The sequence below is a fragment of the Saimiri boliviensis genome, chromosome 1, assembly GCF_048565385.1.
Source record: "Saimiri boliviensis isolate mSaiBol1 chromosome 1, mSaiBol1.pri, whole genome shotgun sequence".
In the NCBI taxonomy this organism is placed as follows: Eukaryota; Metazoa; Chordata; class Mammalia; order Primates; family Cebidae; genus Saimiri; species Saimiri boliviensis.
This window is the reverse complement of record NC_133449.1, coordinates 125,698,921-125,726,772: the sequence shown is the minus strand read 5'-3', so window position 1 is coordinate 125,726,772 and position 27,852 is coordinate 125,698,921. Positions and strand designations below refer to the sequence as shown.

At 40.9% G+C, this 27,852-nt stretch overlaps 1 protein-coding gene across 1 annotated transcript in view; it reads right to left on the bottom strand.

The window, feature by feature from the left end:
• Positions 1-15,252: 15,252 nt before the first annotated feature.
• SHCBP1 (SHC binding and spindle associated 1) overlaps positions 15,253-27,852 on the bottom strand; it is a 40,060-nt gene continuing 27,460 nt past the window's right edge. The window contains exons 11-13 of the mRNA XM_003937281.4: positions 20,863-20,949; positions 20,386-20,527; positions 15,253-18,735 (exon numbers count right to left, since the gene is read on the bottom strand). Of these exons, the coding sequence (XP_003937330.3) occupies positions 18,410-18,735; positions 20,386-20,527; positions 20,863-20,949 (555 nt within the window). The 3' untranslated portion in view covers positions 15,253-18,409. The remainder of the gene's footprint in view (positions 18,736-20,385; positions 20,528-20,862; positions 20,950-27,852) is intronic.

The window sequence follows — 27,852 nt, the reverse complement described above, 5'->3', positions numbered from 1 at the left end:
TACATTTCCAGTAGGCCTGGCTTTTTAAACCCACTGGAACCCATCTTTCAAGGGTGTTTTGAAAGGGCATCTCTGATTGTGGCCTATGAAGTGCTGGTGCATGATCGGAACATTTAAATGCAGATATACTATGGTGCCACCGGAGGGCAAGCTGTACCTTCTTCCAAGAGTAGTTTCCAAAGAAGTGCCCATCATCTTAGGCCTGTGGCCCCTAAAAAACTAATAATTTTTCCTGGAAACATCCAATAAAGAGCGCCTCTCCTGTCCATTAGGTTCAACGCTGTCATAACATAAATGCATCAAATAAAGAGCCATGCTTTTTTGGGATTGCTTATTTGTTAACCGGCTTTCCCTTTTACCAAGCAGTGTCTAAGAGTAAAAGAGAAACAGAAAATTCATGCTTAGGTCCTGAAAAATCCATATATCATTGACATGAACTTCTTCAACTGCTTGCTGAAAAGGGCAACCAAATGGCTGAAATAACAGAGGATGGCTGGGATGCTTTTAGCATACGGGGGTCTCTCACTCAGCCCTTGGCAGCCTCATTGTACTTACCTTTCTAATGTGTGCCTGAGATCAGGCTCGCCGACTGTGCTGTTATCCAGCAATATGGTGGAACATGAGCTGTATTTTCTATCAAGATGCCACGCAGGTATCTGAAGAAGAAAGAACATAGAGAAAAATATCACAGTAGGCTGAACTTACAAAGTGTGGTTTTTCTCCCTTTGTCAACATCTCAAACAATAAAGCATTCAGGTATTTTTGATACCCCATGACCTGCCTGAGTGTGGTATCATGTGCAGCTCTATGGGAAACTCATTGGAGGCTCTTAACTTTCACAGATGATGTTTGAGAAATGGGTTATAAAATGCTGCCCTTGATATGACACCGATCATCAAACCTGGCAAGGCTCTGTTATAAATTCCCTTTATAAATAAACGGAAACATTTAAAATGGGATTTCATGTTTTTTTCTTATGCAGTAAAAAGCACTGCGATTTACTATTTCTGTTATTCGTTAACTACAACAAAATGTCATGCATTAAATAATATTGACACAAGAGCATTTGATTGCAGTAAATGAAGACCTAATACTACATTTACTAAGTTACTAATCCTAAGTGTGTGCATTCAAGAGAGAGTGCGATGGAACCAGTGTGTCAAAGTCAGTGACTGTGTGTGCCAGAGCTGCTCAGTCACCAAACATGTGAGGGGCCGTAGTTCTCCCTGGGCCTGTTTCCTTGTAAGAGGTTGGGGAAAGTACTGCTTTAAGACTCTCTCACATCCAAAAACCAGATGATGAAAACAACTTTGGGGATTTAACTTTCACTTCGTGTTTACATAAGACTGCCATTACACTACTCAAATGAGAACTTCTGAGAATACGCTACATTCATTACAAAAGTTAATTGATTTCATTCTTTAAGTTATTTGATGCACATTATGGCACATTCCTGCCTCAACCGTTCTGCTCTCTGTCTGGAATATTTATTCCTTTCCCCTTTGTCCCAGCAAGCTTGACCTCATCCACCTTCTGGGATCTCTTTGCCTGCAGCCACACCACAAAACGTTTCTGGTTTTCTGTACTCATCAGTCTATTTCACCTTGTGTTACATGATATAACTGCCTGCAGAGTATCACCCTCATGAGAAAGTCAGCCTCTCCAGGGGAGGAAGGACCCCTTCTCTCCTACCTGCAGCTGCTGAGCACAGAATGGGGGAGAAATTAAGGAGTTCAATAAGAGCTTGACAAATATTTAAATCAGTTACAATTTGGAAAGTCAATCTTCCTACAGATAAAAATCGGTGAAAATTCATCCGCACTGCTATCAGAGACAGAACAGTGAACTTTTTGAGCCCTGTAGAAAATAAAGTATCTCTAAAACACTTTCAAAGTATCTATTCATTTGTTGAGAGCGCAATAGTCAATACGGAAATTGCATCAACTATGCTAAGTAAATGTTCCTCCTGGCCTGGTGAGGTGGTTGACTCCTGTAATCCCAGCATTTTGGGAGGGTGAGGTGAGTGGATCACAGGGTCAGGAGTTCAAGACCAGCCTGGACAGGATGGTGAAACCCCATGTCTACTAAAAATACAAAAATTAGCCAGGTGTGGTTTTGGGTGGCTGTAATCTCAGCTATTCAGGAGGGTAAGGCAGAGAATTGCTTCACTCCAGGAGGTAGAGGCTTCAGTGACCTGAGACTGTGCCACTGCACTCAAATTTAAAAAAAAGAAAGTGAGAGAGAGACAGAAAGAAAGAAAGTGCTCGTCCGTAAAATTAATCCCAGTCGCCAAATGCCAGTCACCAAATAGTTGAAAAGATCAACAGCATTATTGAAAATCACAAAATACCCATTATTTTAACTGAAAAAAACTCATTCGGATGAGCTTTCCTTTCTCTTCTTAATATGTTTGTTTGCATCACGTTATCACACTCTTTCACCAGGGTCTCTCACAAACACATTAAGCACAGAAAAGGTTTGGATCTACTACTAAGGAGCTATTATTAAAAAAGAAAAAAAAAAAAGGCAGAGTAGGGAGAAGACCTAGGGGTTGATTATAAACTACACGGCATTTAAACATTGCCAGTAGCCAATAATCAGAAATATCCAGAGAGTCCAACAGTATTTGGCTGCTTCAGATGTTTTTTACTGCAAATTCACTTCTTTAACCAAAATCAAAGATGTTTTTATACAATATTACTATTTCAAGAACCAAATTACCCTTTAAGACAGAAATGTTTTAACTCTAGCTAAACTCTGATTTTTCTTAAGCTATTCTGTTATAGATTACATTAACAGTGTATGTGTGTCATGTATATGCTCTTATTGTCTCAAAAACAAATATGGCATAAAAAATTAAAATGGACTCATTCAGATACTTTCATTCAAAGAGAAAGAAGGTGTCCCTTAAGGTCACTACTATTAGGGGCAAGGCAGTATAATACTTTAACATAACAACAGTCAATTCTGAGGAAAATTCCATATATGAGAATAACAGTAACAGGAAAAATGAACCAAAACACAGACTACTTGGTACAGCTTTAGGTGATATCTGTCCCCATTTTTTTAATTTAAAATTTCCTATCACTCGCTGTGACCTCCACCTCCAAGTTCAAGCAAGTCTCCTGGCACAACCACCCGTGTAGCAGGGACTGAAGGCATGTGCCACCACGCCTGGCTATTTTTTGTATTTTTAGTAGAGACGAAGTTTCACGATGTTGGCCAGGCTGGTCCGGAGCTCCTGGCCTCAAGAGATCCACCTGCCTCTGCCTCCCAACGTGCTGGGATTACAGGCATGAGCCACCACACCCAGCCCTCAAGATCACTTTTTTCTCCCCACTTTTTTCTAAGACATGTTTTACATGTTTTTAATGACTTTTAGCTAACTTAAAAATTTCCAATACTTTGTGTGCTAATAAAATCAGCTCCATCTAAGTTGCACAGCAATGGGACCACATGGCAAGTATAGAGTTTGAATAGAATTATTACACAAGGCCTGAGTGGAAAAGTGTCATATGCTTATTATAGGTATAACTATAAAATTGTCTGAATTGATGTCATAATTATGTTCAATTTAAACTCAGATTTACATTTACAAATAGGTTCCAAATTTGGGTTAAATAGGATGGATTGACCACAAATTTATTTTCTCTTCCTTCTGAAATCTCATGAGAATTCTTCACAAAATAAACGTTATTCATAGGATCAGGAGACAGGATTGACAGCAGATGATTCTGAGTCAGTGTTGCAAGGTGACGAGCAGATAGACGAGTGGTAACTGACATGAAATCATAACCCTGGTACCCACAGGGAGTGACTTGAACAGAAACAAGCAATCCTGTGTATTTTGAAGAACCCAACACATTCTCCAAAATCAGAGCACATGGTACTGGGAAGGTAGGGTGAAACACAACAGAGCCAGCAAGGTCAATAGTAAATCTGTGCTTAGAACCCCAGGTCCACCTGTCCTCCCATCTTAGAAGGAATGTGGATGTGTATTCTCTGAATACATTACACCTGAAGGTTTCTGAGCTCAGACCTACCAGGGCTGAAACCTGGAAAATGGGAGTAAATGGCACGCACAAAGTGAAACTCCACCTTGCTTCCCAACCCTGCTTCTGGAAAGCCAGCAGCCATGCTTGCACTGCCCAGGCAGAAAATTGGGAGGCCCTTCTTGGAAGAACACTGAACCATGGCAAAAAAATAACCTCATTCTCCCATGTAACACACTGATGTCCCTCAAAGGAAAAGATGCCTCAACATCCAAATCCCTACAGTGAGACCCCTCAGTGAAAAAAAGCTCCTGCTTTCAATGAGAGAAAGCCAAAGACCACCACACATTTGAGCAAAGCCCCCAATGGGAGATCAAAACAACAGAAAAAAGCAATTTCCTGGGACCAGTACAAATTCAGGAGCAAAACTTTTTTTAAAATCTTAAAACAGCCTTCAGGTGATTTTTTAAAATTCAGAACACTTAGCATGGACAGTCAAAGAATCTCTAAGAAACAGAACAAAAGACAAACTGGAAAATTGGAGTTGAAGAAATTACAGATCAATGCAGAAATACTGGTCTAAGAAGTCCAACATCTGAATCATTAGACTAAAATCATAATAATGAAACAGAGCGCACAGAAAAATTCTCTAAATTTTCTTGTAGACTTAATGGCCACAATAACTAAAAGGTCCCTATCAAGCTCTGTGGTACAATTTCAGAGTCTCAGGAATAGAGAAGGTGCTAAAAGCTTGAGAGATGGAAACATTGATTACATATGACATATCACACAATGGCAATACTTTCAAAACAGTATAAAAATGCAATAGAAAAATGTCTTCAAGCCATGACATTTAGTTTTCACTCTAGAATTTTATACTCTATATATCAAAGGAGGGGTTTTAAGAAAGCCCAGATCTCTAAACATGTGTGTACATGAGCCTTTCCTCAGAAACTGCGCTCCAGCACCACTGGGGAGTAACACAAGGCAGAGGGCAATGCACAGTCTAGGACTCAGGGACCCAACATTAGTGGTCCCGGAAGATTTCAGAGAGAGCTCCCAGGCCAACAGGTGCAGGGCAGCCTAGGAAAACACAGTCCATCCTGAGGAGGATAACAAAAGGCCAAGGAAACTTGCTTCAAGAAAAAAACATGGAATGTATTTTTTAGTAGATAAAACATATTTTTGATAGGCATGTGACAAATGTTACAACTCTTGGAAAGAATAGTTGTTAGACAGCCAAAGGAATATAGTCAGAAAATCAATTACACACACACACACACACACACACACACACACACACACACACACACAAATGAAGGATGTGAAAACAAAGAGACCAGCCAGAGGCTAATGGTCACATTTGGCTTTCTGAGCCATCATGGGCTAGGAAAAAAGAGGTTATCTGGGAGAAGTACAGAAGTGTTCAGGTATCAGAAATATTTAAGAGAAAGAATGAAGAAGGTACAAGGAGGAGGCACACTCAGAACATTATATGACTCAGAAGTGAATAATACGTGCATAGTCATAATCATGTAAATATCAATTCATGACTTAATTAAAAATGTGTTACAGGTGGAAGAAACGGGGAGGGAAATAAGATTGCTGTGGAGTGAGGATGCTACGCTTTCAGCTGCTATGACAGGGAGTCAGCAGAAAGTGTTGAAGAAAATGGACTTAGCTATTTTCAATTTTATTTCATTTTAAACGATCAAATATTTAAGGCAGATCTTTATATCACAATCAAATTATTTAAATTTAACTGAAATGTCATAGACAACCTTAAAAATGGGCATAGTAACTTAAAGACTTTCCTGCATAAATCTGAAACTTAGGAAAATAGGAAAGACTTAGAAAATTCACCAAAAAAGGATCATGCTAACAGCACTGGGTCCCTGTTACATTTCTAAGGAATCATGACACATAGACTTTTAATGTAAACAACTAGTTTCTTAACTTTTCAAAAGCTTACTTACAGAATATAGACGAAAGCTTCTCCTCTTTCCTTGCACTGAAAATAAAAATATAACTAATCAATTCTGGTAGAATAAAATACCATAGAATGAAAGTAGTTGCTAATCATCTGATCATCACTATATAAAACAAGATAAACCTGATTATCACTATATTAAAAAATCAAATAAAATGTTTAAAATTTAAACAAAATTTAACATTTAAATAATCTGGCATGATGAATCTCATAATGTAAAATTTAAAAACACGGTTTTACTTTTTGACCAAACACATTCTATTACATTCAAAGGAAAGAATCCTCATGCACATAAAGAAAGGCAAAACAAATTAGGGAATGTGTGTGCCCTCCAAATCTCGTGTTAAAATGTAATCCCCAGTGTTGCAGGTGGGGAAGTCTTTGGATCACGGGGCAGATCCCTCAAGAATGCCTTAGCGCCAAACTCTTGGTGATGATTGAGTTACTGCTCTGAGTTCATACAAGATCTTCATGGGGTTTTATTGTTGTTACTGCTGTTGTTCTGAGACGGGGTCTCGCTCTGATGCTCAGCCTTGACCTCCTGGGCTCAAGTGATCCTCCCACCTTCCCCTCTAGAGTAGCTGGGACTGCAGGCATGCACGCACCACGACATCCGGCTAATTTTTAAATTGTTCATAGAGACCGGGTCTCACTATGTTGGCCCGAGGTGGTCTCAAACTCCAGGCTCAAGTGATCTGCCCGTCTCAGCATCCCAAAGTGCTGGGATTGCAAGTGTGAGCCACTGCACCTGGGCTGATCTGCTTATTTAAAAGCCTGCAGCACCTCCCACTCTCTCTTACTCCTTCTCTCGTCATGTGAAAGATGACTTCACCTTCCACCACAATTACTAGCTTCTTGAGGCGCTTGCCAGAAGCATATGCTAGCACCACACATCCTGTACAGCCTGTACAACCGTGAGCCCATAAACCCTCTTTTCTTTATAAATTACCCCGACTCAAGTATTCCTTCATAAAAATGCCAAAATGTGGGACAGATGACAAATTTAGCTAATAAAAACGTTTACCTATTCTATTTCTGAACCCCTACGCAGCAGTGTTTTGTTTTCTGATTCTACATGTACACATAGCTTACTTTCATTACCAGGATCTAATAGCTGACAGCTCTAAGAACCAGCTTCTGGCCAGGAGTCAATCTCCAGATGCACTGGGATATCTGGAAGCACCGCAAATGACTTCTCGGTCATCTATTCATACATTACGGAAAAATAAATGCGTCTTTGCTCAACTGAAAGGTAGCCTATCTTAAACGGAAATGTCAAAATGAGTGTGCCAACCTAACTGAACAGGGTATCCTCAGCACACGCAATCATTTGGTTCTAACAAAGGTCCAAAGAATAAAGGCTCCAAAGAGGGACTTGGGCCACACTTTCTTCCCTACAATGCCTCCTCCTTTGAAGTTGAACTGGTCTCATTGACACACATTTCTCACCACTGAAGTGACAGGGGCAGGGGATCACTTTTCTTCTACTTCCATACACTCTATGTGTGAGAAGCCCATGGCTCTTGGAAGAAACTGAGGAATATAACAATGCTAACCAGAAATTACTAGGTCTAGTGAGACAAAGTCCACACAAACAATGAAAATGCAGGAGAACAACCCCTTTTTTATTGTGCTGCGTTACTGCAGATGTTATTCTAGAACCCCCAGTTCTTGTATTCTTGTTGTTAAAATTAACTGAAAACATGGTGTATGGCTTTTCTGAAAATAAAGTAAGATAACAGAACATTATGAAACATAAGCAACAGTGCAGAAAAATCCTACAGTTCTAATTCTCATCCTAAAACAGGCAGGATATGGAAACTTTACACTAGCCTCACACACTAAGGCTAATGCAGAAAACAGCACAGGGCGTGTTACATTTCTATTACATTCCAATGAAAAAGTTCTAGCATCGACTTGGATGTGACAGTGGTTAGAGCACTGTGAAAAAGGAGGCCAAAATCACAGATCCAATCTGGAACAATGGATTCTTTTGATTTGTTCAAGTGAAATCCAAGCTGTGGCCTAAATCCTGTCACTTGTTATTAAAATGTACTCTTCAGAGCAAGGGGAAAATGGCAAAGACGTATGAAGAAAAAGGCATAAATCAGTGACTACTACACTAAATCATGTGGCCAATTAATTGTGTTGGTAAAAATGTCACGAAATGTGTGAAGACAAAGTCTGTATGTTTCCATAAACAGTGACAACTAAAAAAATTATATCACATAGGAAAATAAGACAAGCAAATCTAAGAAAAGTTGAAAATTTTTAACTAATATCTGAGTTTCTCTAAATACTCTCTGTAATACACAAGACAGAAAATGTTTAGGTTTTCCTGGAAGGCAGAAATAATATTGTCTTACCATTCATTTGATACTTTCTCAGGAAGAGTGTGCTTGACTTTGGATGGTCAGAAGCAAGGCCTGTAGAGGAAGAAGAGGAAACAATGTCATAAGTGAGGTGAGTAAAAAAGATCCTTTTTAAAGCTACACAACCATTTTAATCGCTTTTAACAGTCTTGAGAAAAGCTTTTAGCAATAAATGTCAAGAAAATAAAGGCACCGATATCTCAATTCTACTGGAGAATGCAAAAATCACAGAATCTCTCCATGCATGGGGAATAAAACCAGGCTGGGCCTGGGACTTCTTTTTCAAACTTGCACCTAAATAAACAGATGCAACTTTTAAATGAATCACATATATGCCCTCCTCCCTCTACTTATCAAATACATTAACCACCTTCCTCTAGGCTGCTATTACCAGCACATTTCAGGGAAAGTCTCAAGCAGTAAGAAATGCTGTGGTCAATTACTGTGGTCAGACACCGGCTCAATATTTCAACTTAAAACAAAGAGCTGTTTTGGGCAAAAACAATGTCTTAAACAGACTAAGTCTCAGTCTGTTGCCCAGGCTGGAGTGGTGCAATGGTGAGATGGAGCCAGCATAACTCACTGAAGGCTCAAACTCCTGGGCTCAAGAGATTCTCTTGTAGCTGGGACTGTGGGTGCAAGCCACCATACCTGGCTAATTTTTAACCATTTTTTTGTAGAGACAGGGTCAAATGAGACATACCTGTAAATGTGTTATAAATCCCCAAAAATGATATAAAGAGTCTATTTTGGGCCGTCATCCAACACTACCCATCTGCTACCTGGTGAGTGAAAGCACTCAGAGGTGTACCTTGCACCACCAAACAAGGAAAAGCTTTCACAAGTACTTACATGCTTTGTGTATAAAGGCACAATTCACTCACATACTATCTTTGTTCATTCTTTCACCATTTTTGAATATTCTGAGAGAACCATACCTTCCAGCTACAAAGTCGCATTCATCATGAAGCTTAATTATTCTAACATTTAAATAAACTAAGAGACCAAGCAAAGTCAACAGAAGAGCTGTATAAGACACTTCCTCTACAGCAATGAAATCTGTAGCATACATTTTCTATTTGGAAAACTTAGCTTTCGGTCAGCCTGGGGTTGACAAAGGGGCCAGAACTGGGCATTGGGGTAGGGAGGAGGAAAGAAACCACCATGTGCAGCAGGGAGAAAGAATGAAGGGTGGGGGCAGGCACGAGGCAGGGCCAGTCCTCCTGCCTGGTGCATGGGCCTGGGAAAGCTGGTTGGGGGCAGGAGGGAGGAGCCCGAGGCTGTGGATGCCTCTGGGGTGGGGGGAGGGGTGGGAACTGGTATGAGTGTCAGCCAGAGGCGTGCCTGAGGGCAAACAGTACCATTCATTGCCTTACCTTTGGGCATCTCCTGGTCGCTGATGTGCTGCAGGTCAGGGCCGTCTCCCGCTCCCAAATCCCGCGGGGCAGGCTCCACAGCAGTAGGGTCTGGTGCTTCCACCACCTCCCCCTCATTGATGTTATAGCTGCAGATCGGTTCTGCCCAGTGCACCCTGCGCTGGCTCTGCTTGGGTCTGGCATTGGGGAGCACCATAATCCCTCTCCCCGGCCTCTGCTCCTCTCTGCCTTGGTCTGCACTTATGCTCGACACTGCCTCACAGATGTCACAGCTGCCGGACACCGCCCCACACAGCCAGCTCGGGCACCAAATGGGTCTGGCACTGGTGTTGGACTTGTTCCTTCGGTCTTGGCCTGTTCCTTTGCTTGCCACCGCCCCATTCATGTCAGAGCTGAAGGACAGATCCTGAGGCCACCTACGCAGACCTCGCCTGCGGCTGACTTTGGGGCACAAACAACGACTCAGCGTGTTCCCCATGGGGCACCTTGGCTGCGCTCCAGCAACTTGGACCTTCCCGTACGTCCCAGTCTGCAGAGTTCAGCACTTCACCGTTTTCAAACACAGGCACGCTGGCAGGGCCAGCCCCTGGCTAGGGGGCTGCACCCCACTAACAGCTCACTCCCCGCCTCAGCTGCCTCCCCTGAGATGACTGGTCTGAAGGGAACCTGCTTGATTTCAAATGGGTCTAGATACAACAAGCCTGAGAGCGGAGATTGTGGAGAAGACAGCGCAGAGGGAGTTCCTCCTTCCAGTGTTTTCTACCAACTGAAGGAGGTTGCCCTACCAACCACCAGAGCTCGAACCTCACGCCCAGGAACCAATCAGGCACAGTCTCCTCCATGAGGCGCCCGCACCCCCATTGTGATGTGGGAGCCCAGGCACGTGGCTCACCAGGCCCCACCCTGTTGGCAGCCCCGCCCCTACCTTTCACTCATTGTTGGCTGCTGGGACATTTCAGGTTTCTCCACTGTGATGATGTTCCTAGAGATCACCACCTTACAATGAATTATACTAAAATTACTGGTAGGGATGGGGTGAGAGGTGGGAAAGGTGGGGAGGGAGGGGAGAGATAACACGGGGAGAAATACTGGATGTCGTATACACCTCAAGTAAAATAAATAAATATATATATGTTTTGAAATGTGTCCATTGAAGATAAAGTGCTATATAGACTTAATTTACCTCTCCAAGGTTTTCCTGTGCCAGGTGCTGTGGAGCCTGCCGAGGCAGAAAAGCAAGGGCCCCGGGCACAGGAGGGCTCGCTCCCCCACGCCGAATCCCCTCCCCCGGGAAGGAGGCGCTTCTCGTACACCCCGCCTCAACCCAGCCCCTGCCCCTAGTCCAGCTCCTGTCACCTCTTCATCTTGTCTCTCTCATCCAAGTCAACGTTCCCGGGCGTAAGGACGAGCTGCACCCTGAAGACGTCACCCCGGCTAACCGCCCTGTGGAGCTTACCGAGATGTTTCCCTCGGATGTCGTACCCACGCTGGGCGAAGGGGCTGTCATCGGGCTCGGCGACATCACCCCTGCTGCTCCTCCACCAGCGGGTGAAGAAGCCACCAGGCCCCTGGCCTTTCTCGTCCCGGGAGCCAGAGATCCTTTTCACGGCGGAGGTTATTAGAGACACCTCAGCACCATTCCATCCATCACAGTCTCAGGGGCCCAATAAGACCCAGCCACTCCGATCAGCCACCACCTCGAACCAGGAAACTCCACTGTATCCAAAGTCTGAGCCAGTAACCAGCGAAGCCAAGCAGCCAAGGCGCGCCGAAGCAAAGATGGTAAGCCCAGCAGCGCATGCGCACTTCTGACAGCTCATCACTGCGTGTGCGCACAACTGACGGGTGGCCAACGGTTCTCAGCGTGTGTGTGCAAGGCCCACGTGTCAGAAACATCGATGACAGCTTGTCACCAGCTCTGCGTTCCCGTCCCACGTCAGAGGGAGTTGGCAGAGTTTTCAGGACATTCCCTGAGAGACGAAGGCATCCTGAAGTTCCAGCTATTCTAGCGCCACTCGTGTGAAGACTGCGTTCCCACGTGGGAACACAGGGCTGAGGCTAGAGCAGCTAGAGAACCTTGGGATGCTGAAAGCCTCGCCCGGAGTAACACCCACGAGGACACTCTCTGGCTGGCGGAGCTCCGTGCAAATCGCGGCCGCAGCTCCGGCGCGAGCAAGGGCTGCTGAGCTCAGACCCCAGGACCTCAGAGTGGGCAGCTCGCCACCCGCTGCGCAGCCAGCCGGCCCTCCCAGCAGGGCTTCCGGCGCCCGCGCCCCTGGCCTGTGCTCAGAGCGGGGCCGGCCGGCCGCAGCGTCCCGCCATCTGCATAGGGCCCAGCTGCCGGTTCCACCCCTACTCAGCCACCGCCGCCGCAGCCAGGCCTGGCCGCCTCAGGGGAGAGTGACCCCGGGTCCGTGCTGCTGGAGGAAAGACGGTCGGAGGAGACAGGATTTGCATTCATCTCAGTCATATTAGAGGCTTTCCTCGGCCGTCTGGGGATCCTGCGCCATCTGCTCTATTTAAAAGAGCAAGACACTAATACACTGATTGGAGGCTCAATCCCCTGATGCTTGGCAACTGTGAGCTGTACAGGTGGGCAATCACGGGGCATTCCCTTAAAGAACATCCTGTATTTGTACACTATCGTTGGGGAAACTGACCATGAAGGGAGACTCAAAAAGTTTTCTATAACCCTCTTGTAACAAACAAATTTAAAATATCAGTGTTTTTAATCTTCATCAGGTGAAAAGGCAGAAAACTTTAAAAGTATACTGCCTAAAGCAGAATTTTTATAACAGCCAAAAGATGGAAACAACCCAAATGTCCATCAGTGGAAGAACAGAGGAATAAATAAACTGTAGTAGGTACACACAGTGGAATAGCACTAGGCCATAAAAGGAAATAAAGTTCTGACGCCTGGCTATAGAATCAATGCAGGTTGCTACAACTTGGAAGAACCTCAAATATATTACACTAAGGAAAAGAAGCCAGACACAGAGGGGCACATATTGCATGATTGCATTTATATGCCGTATCAAGAATAGGCAAATCCACAGAGACAGAAAGCAGATTATGTCCCTGTTCACTTCTTAGTCTCCTCTGTTCCAACAGGCCTCCACAGGCTCCCTCTGGGGCTTCCATTGTCCTGTGACCTGCAGGTACTAGGAGATCTGCTGGGAGACCATCCAGATATGGCAGAAACTGGGAAATTGAATAGTGACCTTTGAGGATGTAACTGTAACTTTTCCCTGGAGGGGTGAGCTTTGCTGCATCCTTTCCAAAAGGATCTCTATGGGGAATGTGATGTGGGAAACTTTTGGAAACATAGCTTCTACAGAAAACAAATGAGAAAACCAGAACACTAAAAATCAGTACAAAAATTTTTCAAGAAGGCTGGGCATGGTGGCTCACACCTGTAATCCCAGCACTTTGGGAGGCCGAGGCAGGAGGATCACAAGTTCAGGAGTTCGAGACCAGTCTGGCCAATATGGTGAAACCTAGTCTCTACTAAATACACGAAAATGAGCTAGGCATGGTGGTAGCTGCCTGTAATCGCAGCTACTCAGGAGGCTGAGGCAGGAGAATCACTTGAACCCAGGAGGCGGAGGTTGCAGTGAGCCGAGATCTTGCCACTGCATTCCAGCCTGGGCGACAGAGCAAGACTCTGTCCCCCAACAAAAAAAAAAAAAAAAAAAAAAGTGGATAAATCAAAAAAAGTCATATGGTAGCGAGACTATGTGAAAGTAAAGAAGGTGGTCGTCATGGAGAAATGTTCAGCCAGATTTTAAATCTTAATTTGAACAAGAAAATTCCTACTGGAAAAAAGCCGTGTAAAAACAGTGTATGTAGAAACATCTTCACCTGCCATTCTTCCCTTCGTAGGCACATCGTACCTAATTCTGGACACAAATCATGAATGCGAGGAAGGTGGAGAGGAGACATATACATGTAAACAATGTGGAAAAGCCTTCATTTCTCACCAGTGTTCAAGAACACATGATAACACACACTGAAAGTTCACATTATAAACGTTCAGTATGTGGAAAGCCTTTGATTTTCCCAATTTGTTGCACATCCATTAGAGAACTCACACTGAAGAGAACTCCTATAAATGCAATCAATGTGGGAAGCCTTCAGTTCTTCCAGGTCCTGTCAAATATGTGAAAGAATTCACACTGGCAAAAGACCCTATAAATATAGGGAATGTAGGAGAAGGTCCACTTTTCCTTTCTCTCTTAAATATACAAAAGTATTCACACTGGAGAAAAATTCTATAAGTGCAAGAAATGTGGTAAGGCCTTCAGATATTTCCGTTCCCATTATAACCATGAAAGATCTCATACTGTAGCAAAACCCTATCAGTATAAGGAATGTGTTAAGGCTTTGCTTATTCCAGCGACCCTCATAATCATAATTAAACTCATACTAGGGAGAAACTCTATGAATGGAATCAATGTGGCAAAGCCTTCAGATATTACAGTTCCCTCCATAACCATCAAAGAATGCACACTGGTGTGAAACCATACAAATATAAGAAATGTGGTAAAGGCTTCACTCATTCCAGTCACCTGTATAATCATGAAACAACTCACACTAGAGAGAAACTCTATGAATGTAGGGAATATAGGAAAGCATTTGCCTTTCGATGTTCTCCTAGAAGACATTAAAGTATTCACACTGGAGGAAAACCCAGTGTACGTAAGAAATGTGGTAAAGTATTCACTCTTCCTTGTTCCCTTTAAATACATGAAAGAACTCATATTGGCTGGTCATGGTGGCTCACACCTGTAATCCCAGCACTTTGTGGGGGCAAAGGTAGGTGGATCGCCTGAGGTCAGGCGTTCAAGACCAGCCTGGCCAACATGGCAAAACCCCATCTCTACTGAAAAATACAAAAATTAGCCAGGTGTGGTGGCATGCACCTGTAGTCCCAGTCACTCAGGAGGCTGAAGCAAGAGGATCGCTTGAATCTTGGAGGCAGCGGTTGCATTGAGTCAAGATCACACCATTGCATTCCAGCCCGGGTGACAGAGCGAGACTCCGTCTCAAGGGGGAGAGGGGAAGGGGGGGAAAACTCATGCTGTCAAGAAACCTTATAAAAGAAATGTCATCAAGCTCTCATCCTTAGATGTTTAGTTCCAGGAATCAACCAACACTCATAAAGCCTTTTCTCAGTTGAGTTTCTGTCACTTATAACTGAAAGAATTCTGGCAATGGAGTATAACACAACTATCAAAAGAATGGAGGATAACACAGCTATCAAAAGAATCAGGTAGATTTGTATGTACAGACATAATTTTCTGCAATATATTAAAGAAAAATAACAATAGCAACTTTCAGAGCGTTATTATATTATGCCTTTTTTGATTTTTTTGAAAGATGCATTTTTGTATTAATACTGAGAACTGGAAAAAGAGAATGTTCACTTCAACATATACAACTTTAAAACATATATGTAGATTTTTTAAATCACAGAATTAAACAAAATGTTATAAAATTAAATGCTATGGATAGAATTTGCATCAAAGCCCAATCATCAAAATTTATTTCAACTTCATTTCCATAGAAGCCTGTGGAATGTATTTCCTAGAAAGGAATAAGAATAACAAAAACAGCCAACTGAATTACATGAGTACATGAGTGATACAGTTCTTACAAGCTCATCCGTGTTTTATATATAACTTTCTTCACTCTGCCTCTGAAAAGCAAAATCCAGAAAATGGTTATTTCACCATCCTTCTATTAATTCCAGAAAAGTGGAATATATACACGTGAGACTAAAGGATCTCTGGGCAGTTTTTAAGAAACTGAGGAAGGGAGATACTTCTAAAGAAGCTAAAATAAAATGTTCAAATCAAGGTATAGAATTTTGCCACCTGCCATAAATTCAAGTTCACAATAAAGGCGGACCATAAAGACAGGATACACAGTTCATCAACACAGAAGGCTATCCTTTTCCCACATCAGTATTTTCATCTCAAATAACAACGCCATACCCCTCCAGGGCACTCCCTAGATTCCCTATACTTTCTCGTTTGAGATGTTTAAGGTTCCATGATTAAGGCAACATGTACCGCATATAACTTAAAGAAGAACAAAGTAGGCCTACTTATTATAATGAATCATGAATAAAAATTAATATAAGCTTAGATTTAAACTAAAATAGAAATGAAATCTGAAAAATTTCATGTTATAAAAAGGAACAAGGAAGCTATTCGCATTACTGATCTATCTTTAAAATCTAAACAAAGATAAAGCAGAAATTCAATTGAAAAACCAATGTGATTTGGGAGGCTGAGGTGGGTGGATCACTTGAGGTCAGGAGTTCGAGACCAATCTGGCCAACATGATGAAACCCCATCTCTACTAAAAAATACAACAACAACAAAAGGGGGGTTCAATGGCTCACGCCTGTAATCCCAGCACTTTGGGAGGTCAAGATAGGTGGATCACCTGAGGTCAGGAGATCAAGAGCAGCCTGACCACATGGTGAAACCCTGTCTCTACTAAAAATACAAAAATTAACCTGGCATGGTGTTGGGTGCCTGTAATCCCAGCTACTTGGGAGGCTGAGGCAGGAGAATCGTTTGTACACAGGAGGCAGAGGTTGCAATGAGCTGAGATCATGACACTGCACTCCAGTGTGGGTGACAAAGCAAGACTCCATCTCAGAAACAAAATAGGCCAGGCACGGTGGTTCACACCTGTAATCCCAGCACTTTGGCAGGCTGAGGTCGGGAGTTCAAGACCAGCCTGGCCAATATGGTGAAACCCCATTTCTACTAAAAGTACAAAGATTAGCTGGGTGTGGTGGCAGACACCTGTAATCCCAGCTAGGTGGCTGAGGCAGGAGAATCACTTGAACCCAGGAGGTGGGGGTTGCAGTGCGCCGAGACCACACCATTGCACTCCAGCCTGGGAGACAAGAGTGAAACTGCATCTAAAAAAATAATAATAATAAAATAAAATTAGCTGAGCATGGTGGTAGGCACCTGTAATCCCAGCTACTGAGGAGGCTGAGGCAGGAGAATTGCTTGAGCTCAGGAGATGGAGGTTGCAATAAGCCAAGATAGCACCACTGCACTCCACCCTGGGTGGCAGAGCAAGGCTCTGTCTCAAAAAAAAAAAGGTAATTTTTTGTTTAAGTTGAATAAATGGCTTTTATCTTAAGGTGTCACATCTAGAGGCAAAAATTTTTAAAAAGAATACAAGACTTTAATATCAACATTTGGCTGAAACTGATGCAGAAATGAACGCTACTTTTTAAACCTCTGCAACAAGATTTTTTAAATGTAAAAATACTTTTCAATGATGAAACAATAAGTCTAACATAAAGCCTACGTTTAAGTAGCATTGAAAAAAAGAAGGATTATTTTTTACTCCAATTGAAGAAACAAACATAACCACACTTAATGGGGATAATGTAATACTCTTTCTAGCTTGAAAACAGATACCAACATACTGTGTGTTCTTCAATGGATCACATGTGCTACACCAACATGACGGCCCATAGTGGGTTTGAAAAGATATAACAGGATTCGATTTTGTTATTTCATCACTAAAATTTTAATCATTAGGCATATTAATGTCACATGCAGTTTCTAAAATAGAAATATTTTTAGAAGCTGTGTTTGACAACATGATAACAAGAACACACATCTGATATAGGTTTGTTTTTAAGCTATTGATTATGAACCTCTTGATTTCAAACATCTCATGTGTCAGAAATATAATCAGAATACTGTAACAGTAAGAGAGAAATACTTTTTTTTGAGACAGGTTCTCGCTCTGTCACCCAAACTGGAATGTGGTGGTGCAATCACAGCTCACTGCAGCCTCAACCTCCTGAGTAGCTGGAACTACATGCATGCACCACCACACCTGGCTAATTTTTTTAAAATTTATTTTTAGTAGAGATGGGGTCTCGCTATGTTGCCCAGGATAGTCTCAAATGCCTGGGCTCAAGTGACCCTCCTGCCTCACCCCTGCAAAATGCTGGGGTTACAAGTATGAGCCACTGCCCAGCTGAAAGATACCTTCTTTTAATCACTCACAATCAGCAATAGTGAAAATGCTCTATGTAAAACATCAGCTCTGAATAACACATTTCATTTCTGTTTCTAACCACCTGACTATCACTGTTCTGATGACTGCATAGCTCAACAGAAAAATGCATCCCATTGAGACTCAATAATAACTATGATTAGGCAGATAACTTCCCAATCATAAGAGCTTTTATTTTAAGACAAAAACAGCATGCAAATCAAACACTATAACTGGGATGAAAAGACACAGCTCTAAGAAGGCTATGCATGAGATGCCTATTGCATGTTTATACGCTAGTCTTGCATTCTCTTCCTTTCTTCCGCTTCTTTGAAATGCTAAAGGGTTATTACACTAAAAAGGGTAACTACCCTTAATATGAGAGAACTATGTGTTTAAGAACGCAAGACTTTCAGATAAGAAATCTCCAAATATTTTCTATGTGTTTATGATCTTTCTTATAAAGAGGGAGTGTTTTATGTGCAACACCTGCAAATGGAAATAAATCTACCTTTCACTCAAGCCCAAATCATCAAATATAAAATACAGACATAAAGCAAACTACAATGGCAGCAGTGATTCTTAGGGCAGCACGTGCAAAATCGAGTATTTTGCTATCTACTTACATTATGGTGGTCAGAAAAGAAATGTTCCAAAACTACCTTTCCCGTTCCACTTGAACTGGTTCCCCACAATCCCAACAAACATCTCCTGTGACATTAAGTTGTCATCAGCCTGTGTGATCCCCAGTTCACTCAACCTTTTCTTCTTCATCTGGCCTTTTTGTGTGGAGGCAGCAATTAGTTCATTTACAATTTCACAATTTCCCTCAACTTGCTCAGAAGGGTCAGTTCTTGCATAAAGCTCCATTTTACCAGTTGCACACTGAATCAGTTCTTCTAGATCCACTCTTTCAGCCACATCTGGCTCTCCACTTGTCTGAATTTTAAGTGCTTTATCTTCTGAAGAAACAAACGAATAATAACATAGTTAAATACATAAGCTAACCCAACTAAAACATGTATTTCTATACAGTCTGTTAGAGCTTTCAAGTTATTCTGGCAAAGGATTTCTGTTGTCCTCTAACTGGGTTTTACAAATTCTTTGCCATAAGAATCTCAATGAACAGCTGCCTTGCTCTCTATGTCAAGGTTCCCTGACCCTCATGCAGGATCATCAATTTTGAACTCTTTGTTTACCCTTTTTGTCCCAGAATCACTTTTACTTAACAGACATTTCCTGGATATTTACTATCTGCTAAGCACTGTGTTAGGAGCTAGGATGCACACACTGATAAGACAGTGCAACTTTTCTAAATGAAGTCCCAATCTAGTAGCTAATTCCAGATAGGCCCCATGATCACCACCCCCTGGTATTAACTTAATAGGCTATTAAATTACAGAAGAATTTTGCACTGTAATTTTACAATGTAATTAAGGTTGCTAATTAGTTTTCCCCAGCTGGTTGCAAAAGAGGAAGTCAGAGAAATTCAAAGCATGAGAGATTTGCCTTGAGGGAGGTTCTCTGTTGCTGAGATGGGGGGCTATGTGGCAAGAACATGAGAGCAGCCTCTAGGAGCTGAGTGCCAGCGACAGCCGACAGCCGACAGCCGACAGCCGACAGCCGACAGCCGACAGCCGACAGCCGACAGCCGACAGCCGACAGCCAGCAAGAAAGGAGACCTCAGACCCAGGAACTAAAGGAATGAATTCTGCCAATGAATGACATGAATGCATTTGGAGGCAGATTCTGCACCCAGAGCTTTCAGATGAGACCTGCCCAGCTGACACCTTGATTTCACTTCTGTGAGACCTGTGAAGAAATAGAGAACTTGCAGAGATATAACTGGAGCGAATCCTGAAGGATGACAAGGACTAACTTTTAAAGTCCTCTTTCAACCTGAAAAAGCCAATTAAATAAATACTGCTTTCAACTTTCCTCACCTACGTCAACGCTTAATCCTCCTCTATGACTGAGACTTAACAGTGATCTGCCTCATAGCTTGAAGTTCACACATTTCCACTGAGTTAGCACCCCTTTGCTGCCAAGAAAGGCAGGTGACAGGAAGATATTTACTTCTACCAATAAAAACAGAGGTAAACTCCACCATCCTCTCCAGGAAACGCAGCTTTCAACCTGGCATGTTCATTTCATTGCCTCCAGACTTAACAAATGCCAGCAGGAGCCACTATAACTATCACACACCCACTGTTGCTGTCACACAGCCACCATAGCATCACGCACCCATGGTTGCTATCACACACCCACAGTTCCTATCACACATCCACCCTCATTGAAAGCTAAGCATGATAAGAAGGAAACTGCACGGAAGATACATCGAGATTCTGAATGACAATTGAACTAGTTGACCTTGAAAGTTTCTTTCACATTCTATAATGTTATGGCTTTATTAAGCTTCATTCTCTCTCCACTCCCAAGCATATCCCAATAATCTTTTTTGAGGAAGAGAGGAAGACTCAGAGACTTAATCAGCATTTAATGCTGAAATAAAGTAAATTATGTTTTTATATTAAAAATTACTATCAGTGCAGTGGTAAAGGAGTTAAAAAAAAAAAGAAATAAAGAAATAGAAATTACTAAATATAGCATACCTTCTGTTCCATCTTCAGCATTTTCTTGCAGGTCAGAGAAGATTGTAGGTTTCACCAAGACAACACCATAACCTTCATTATTATGTATTATATTATTCACCATGGATATTTTGGGAATGTCATAATGTTCATCTAAGAAGTCCTGTGACGTTGAAAACAAATGTTTTAGGAAACTGTCATATTCAACATTTCCTGCTTTAAAAATCTTTATTCACACTACTCTAAAAATATAGCTATATTTAGTCCCATGTTGTAGCAGTCTGAGTCCTTAATGACGGAGCTTTCCTATCACTTCTGCAGATCTATAGGTAATAAAGCATTCTTACAAGAGATTCCAATCACTGACATATTGTTGAAATGTATATACTGTTTATGCTTTTCAAAACCAGAAAATAGAACCCAATAATTTAATAAAGTATAATTTGTAGGTGAAGCCATTCTATCCTTTGAAAAGCGGGTGTTTTAGCTGATGCTCACCTTAATGAGGATCCCTTCCTTGCAGTGATGGATCCCATTGTCACTCAGGGTGCACTGACTCCCGGGGTAGATTTCTATACCAGCACCCTGTGAGTTACAGTTTGAGATAATACCAATCAGTTTTTAAAACGCAAGACTAAAAAAGTTTATTGCAATTACTTCTTAGCCTTCAACACAGTCCAAACATACAGCAAAAAGATAAAGTATTTTACAGATAAGTTTTATCAAGCATTTTTAATCAACATTTCCATTTATTCCATCTCTAGCAAGTTGTTAACAATTTATCACTTTCAAAACCACACACACACACACACACACACACAAACAGAGGCTGTGTCAACACCTGATTCTTGTTCTACTCTCTTTTATTCTAGATGTTTTCTGATTTTGCCAAAAAAAAAAAAAAATCATTTAAGAATTCTGTTGAAAGACGTACTTATTCAAAATGACCATCTCTTAGATACTCAATTAGTTGGAGAAAAGTACTTGAATTTAGTAAAATATTGTCATTTGTGGATAGAAACAAGACCCTACATTTTCCAAATGTGCCAGTTTTAAAATACCCAAACCCAACTTAAAAATCACTTGTATGAGTTAAACCATGGCCTCCCCTACCACACACATTAACATAAGCAGCCAGTTCACATGTCATTTAAACAGCATAACCAGAAAGATCAAACATGACCCTATTCTCTCACACCTCAAGGAATCAAAAAACCTAACAGTAATAAGAATTTATTTCCTAATGCTTGTGCAAGGAACTTTGGAAAACAAAAGTAATTCACTCAAACCTCTATAGTTATTTCAGCAACCATTTGGGAATAATTTAACACACAACAGCATCAATGAAGAAGAGCTGCTGTAACCACTGATGACCCATCTACTGCATGTATGTTCAGTTACTTTCCTAGTACTAGTATTCCATGAGAAAACATTTATTATTGCTTAACCCTGTACATACACTTGAACCATATGTACACACCAATCTAACTCTTCTGTAGAGGTTTTCGTTTTTAATGAAATGAAAAAAATTAAGTGTACATATATTTGGCACTGTTCATGGTCTATGCGTGTCATGGAGTTAATTTTTACAAATTGTATGGTAAACAAAAAATCTTTTTTTTTTAATTGTATTTCGTCTCGGGGGTACATGTGCACATCCTGCACCCTGCAGGATTGTGACATAGGTACATACATGCCATGGTGGTTTGCTGTCTCCATCCGTTGCCTACATCAGGAAATTCTCCAGCTGTTATCCCTCCCCCTCCTCTCCGCCCCCGCATCGGCATTTTTCAAAATGTGCTAATTGGGCCCTCTTCTAAGATATTTTCACTTGCAGTTGTGTGCAAAGAAGATTTAGGGGTGATTACATTAAAAATATCTATAGCAAGATAGTTAAAATTAAATATCAAACTATCAGAAAACAAAATTCGCAAAGGTGAACAATTTAAACCAGTAGTCAGATAGCAAATAAAAGTCATAATCCGCCAGGCACGGTGGCTCATGCCTATAATCCCAGCACTTTGGGAGGCCGAGGCAGGAGGATTGTTTGTGGTTAGGAGATCGAGACCAGCCTGGCCAACATAGTGAAACCCCATCTCTATGAAAAATACAAAAATTGGCCAGGCATGGTGGCACGCACCTGTAGTCCTAGGCACTCAGGAGGCTGAGGCAGGAGAATTGCTTGAACCCAGGAGGCAGAGGCTGCAGCGAGCTGAGATCGCACCACTGCACTCCAGCCTGGGCGACAGAATGAGACTCAGTCTCAAAAAAAGAAAGCCATATTCAAAATATGTTATGAAAATGAACAACAATTTGGCAATTAAAAAGTAACTGAGGAGGCTGCCATTTCTGGGATGATAGAGTAGATGTCCCTGCTTCGTCTATTAGGTATGACCAAAAACCATAGGCATTATATATAAAACAAGCATAAGACTGAAAAGTGGAGAGAAGACGTCAGACCAGCTAGGGACCTCAGGACCCAAAAAACACCAACACAGTGGTATGTTCCTTTCTTTTTGCTTCGTAATCCCTAGACTTGGAACTGAAGGAGTCAGCAGTCCAGTTCAGCAACAGACCCATACCAAAAAAAAGCTGCTCTTATGAAAGGACTAGGCAGCCTAGAAAGACAGAAAACTTTTAGACAATAATAGCTCTATTCCAGGTAAACACCACAGAATAAAACAGCAGCCCCAATCTCACCCATGCCAGCAAAGGTCAAGAGAAGAACCTAGACTTCCGCCCCCTCACGGATGTAACCAGGGAGCCCAGCACCTCGACTGGGGCAGTACCAGAGAAGACCAAGCAAGGAGCCAGGATTGTCATCCCCACCCACCAGTTGCAAGGCCCTCCCTGCAGCAGTGTCAGTGAAGACTATATGAGGAGCCTGGATTTGTACCCCCAACTGGCCATATCAAGACAACCACTCCCTCCCTACTGGGGCAGTGTCAGAGCAGGCCTAGTGGAGATTCTACAATTTCACCATTGCCCAGTGGTAACAACACCACTCCCATACATCACAGTGTCAGTGGAGACCATGTAGGAAGCTAGGCCTCCCACCCTGACGTAGCAGTAACAAGGAGCTCCCCCACCTAATAAGGGTATCGATGGAAGCCAAGTGACAACCATCACTTCTACCTCCACCAGTAACAAGATGATGCCCATCTACCACCAACCCTGTCCCTTCTTGTAGAAGTGTCAGAGAAGCCAAATTAAAACAGAAGATTCACATTCTCTTAATACAAAAATATCTAACTTTGATTTGAAAATCCCTTGTCATATCAAGAATCAGGAAGATGTCAAAATAAATAAGATAATCAACAGATGCCAAAACCGAGATGTCAGAGATGACAGAATTAACGGACAGTGATTTTAAAGCAGCCATGATAAGAATGCTTCAATAAGCAATTATGAACATACTTAAATGAAAAATAAAAGCCTCACCAAAGAAATAGATGATATATAAAACCAAGTAGAAATATAGTTACTGTATTTTTCAGTTCTAAAAATAGAAAGCTCAGTGGATGGGCTCAACAGCAGAATGAAAACAACAGAGGAAACAATCAGGGAACTAACTAGAAGATAGAACAATAAAATTTACCCAATAGCAGAGAAAACATACTGAAAAAGAAAAGAGTACAGAGCTCCAGGGGTCTGCTGGACTATAACAAAAGATCCAATATTCATGTCATCAGAGTCCTGAAAGAGAAAAGAGAGGGTGTGCCTAAAAACATACTTGAAGAAATAATGACTGAAAGCTCCCCAATTTGGCAGGATTTGGATAACAAGCCTACAGGTTCAAGTAGCTGAGCAAACCCCAAACAAAATAAACTCAAAGAAATCCATGCCAAAATATATCATAATCAAACTCGTACAAGCTAAAAACAAAAATATTGAAAGCATCAATGAAAATTTCATGATTTACCTATGGGAAAGAAAATGTGGTTGACAGCATCAGAAAACATGGATGCCAGATGAAAGAGACACAGTATTGTTCAGGGGCTAAAAGAAAAGAACTGTCAATCCAGAATCCTAAGCCCAGTGAAAATAGTCTTCGGGAATATAGAAGAAATCAAGATATTCTAAGATGATGGGAAACTAAAAAAATTTGTCAGCAGCAGATCTATCTCATAGAGTGACTAAAGGAAGTTATCTAAATAAAGACGAAATGATAAAAGAGAGGCTCTCGGAGCATCGAAAAGGAAAAAAAAAACACAGTATGCAAAAATATGGGTAAATGCAATAAGCTTTTCTTCTCAAGTTTGCTAAATTACGTCTGACATTTGAAACAAATATAATATTGTCTAATGTGGTTCTAGATGTATGCAGGTAAAGAAAATATTTAAGACAATTATCAGAAGGAGATGGTGGTCCGAGCACGGTGGCTCACGCCTGTTAATTCCAGCACTTTGGTAGGCCGAGGCAGATGCATAACGAGGTCAGGAATTCAAGACTAGCCTGGCTAAGATGGTGAAACCTCATCTCTACTAAAAATACAAAACTTAGCTGGGCATGGTGGTGGGCGCCTGTAATCCCAGCTACTTGGGAAGCTGAGGAAGAGAATTGCTTGAACCTGGGAGGCAGAGGTTGCAGTAGCTGAGATCACACCACTGCACTCCAGCCTGCTTGACAGAGTGAGACTCCATCTCAAAAGAAAAAAAAATAGGAGAGAGAGATTATAGAGTCATAAAGGGAGGCAAGCTATCTACACTTCACCTGAACTGATGAATGATGACACCAGTAAACTGTGATATCATGTACATATAACGTAAAACCTAGAGTAACCACTAAAAAAGCTATACAAAGAGATTTTCAAAAACAAATAAAATTCTGAGAAATGTTCGGGTATCCACAGGATGGCAGTAAAAAGCCAATCTAAAAGTAAAAAACAGAACAAACAGAAAACATAAAATAGCAGACTAAAGACTTAACATTAATAATTAAGTGTAAGTGATCTAAATACAACTAAAAGACCAAGATCGCCAAAGTAGATTAAAAACATGACTCAACTACATGCTGTCTACAACTCACTTCAAACAGAAGAATACAGGCAAGTTGAAATTAGAACAATAAAAAATGATCTATCATGCAAACAATAATCAAAGGAAACCAGCTGTGGCTACATTAATATTAGATAAAGTAGACTTGAGGTCAAAGAAAATTACCAGAGGCAGACATAAAATCATTATAAACATGCTGGCTCACCAAAAAGATACAGCAATCCTACATGAGCATACATCAAATAACAGAAATGCAAAATATGTGAAGCAAAAACTAATAGTACTGAAAAGGCAAATAAACAAAATTAGCTGTAATTAAAGACTTCAACACCCCTCTCTCAACAATTGACAGAAGAAAAAAATCACAAAGAATACGAAAGAACTCAGTACCACCAACAAGCAATATGATCTAGTTGACATTTTATTGGATATACCACCCAACAACAGAATACACATTCTTTTCATTTGCTCACAGAACATGTACTTAAATAGACCATATCCTGGGACATAAAAGAAACCTCTAGAAATGTCAAAGAATTGAAATCATATAGTGTGTTTCTGACCACAATGAAATCAAACTAGAAATCAACAATAGAAAGATAATAGTAAAACTCCAAATATTTAAAAACTAAACACCACACTTCTAAATTCTGCATGGACTAAAGAATACAAATTAAAAATACCAAAATTTACAGAACAGCTAGAGCCAATGTTGAGAGGGAAATTTATAGCATTAAATGCTTACATGAGAAAAAAATCTCAAATCAACAATCTAATATCCTAGGTGGGAAAACCAAGGTAAGTAAAATAAACCCAAAACAAGCAGAAGGAATGAAATCATAAAAAGAACATAAAAAAGTAAAAATAAAAATGAAAACTAAATTTTAAAAAAACAAGAACAAAAATAAAGGAAATTGAAAACAAAACAATTACAATAAGAAAAAAAACACAAAACAATGAAACAAAGAGTTGGTTCTTTAAATAGAGAAGACACAAACTACCAACATAAAACAGGTATCATTACTATAGACCCTGCAGATATCGGAAGAATAAAGAAGTACAACAAACAATTCTCTATATATAAATCTGACAACTTAGAAGTAGTCCAATACCACAAAAATCACAAACCACCAAAATGTACTTAATATGAAATAGTTTGAATACCCTTTTAACTATTAAAGAAATTGAACTCATAATTTAAAAAATTCCAAAAGAGAAATCTCCAGGCCCAGATGATTTCATTGGCAAAATCCATCAAACATCTAAAGAATGAACAGCAATTCTACACAATCTCTTCCACAAAATAGAAGAGAAGGGAACACTTCAGTATTCATTTTATGAAGTTACTATTATCGATAATAAAACCAGATAAAAACAGCAGTACAGAAAACCAAAACTAGAGACCAATATTCATGAATACAGATGCAAAATTTTCTCCTGAAAGATTAGCAAATATAATTCAGCAATATATAAAAAGATTTCTACACTGTGACCAAGTAGGATTTATGCCACATAGGCAAGGCTGGTTCAAAATTTGAAAATGAACCAATGTAACTCACCATTTTCTTTTTTCCAGTAAGAATAATCATGTGATCATATCAATCTATCCAGAAAAAAAACATTAAAAGTCAGTATATTCCTGAAAAAGGAACTCAGAAAAAAAGAAGTCAACATCCACTTATGATAAAAATTCTCAAAAAAAAAAAAAAAAAAACAGAGAAATAGAGCGGAAATTCTTCAACTTGATAAAGAATATCTAAAAACCTGGTCAACCTTATTCTTTTTAATGGAATACTAAATATATTCTCTCTAATATCAAAAATAAGGTAAGAAAGTCTGCTTTCATAGTGCTGGAAAGTCTAGCCAGTGCAATAAGGCAAAGAGGGAAACAAAGGCATAAAGATTGGGGAAAAAAAACCTCCCCTTATTTGCAGGTAACATTACTCTCTCTATATAGAAAATCCTAAGGAAGCTACAAAAACATTCCTATAAGTACAGTTCAACAAAGTCACAGGGTATAGGATAAACATATAAAAATCAATTATATTTCTACATACTAGGGACACTGAAGGGACACTGAAATTAAAAATATCACTTAGCCAGGTGTGGTGGCTCAGGCCTGTAATCCCAGCAATTCGGTAGGCCAAGGCGGTCAGGCCAAAAGGTCAGGAGTTCACGACCAGCTTGGCCAACATGGTAAAACCCTGTCTCTACTAAAAATACAAAAATTAGCTGGGCGTGGTGGTACATGACCATAATCCCAGCTACCCAGGAGGCTGATGCAGGAGAATCACTTGAACCCGGGAGGCAGAGGTTGCAGTGAGCAGAGATCACGCCACTGCACTCCAGCCTGAGCAACAGAGCAAGATTCCATCTCAAAAATATATATATATCACTTACAGTCACTCAAAAAAGTGAAATAATTAGGTACAAATCTAACAAAACACATACAGCATTTGTATGCTGAAGACTACACAATGCTGATGAAAGA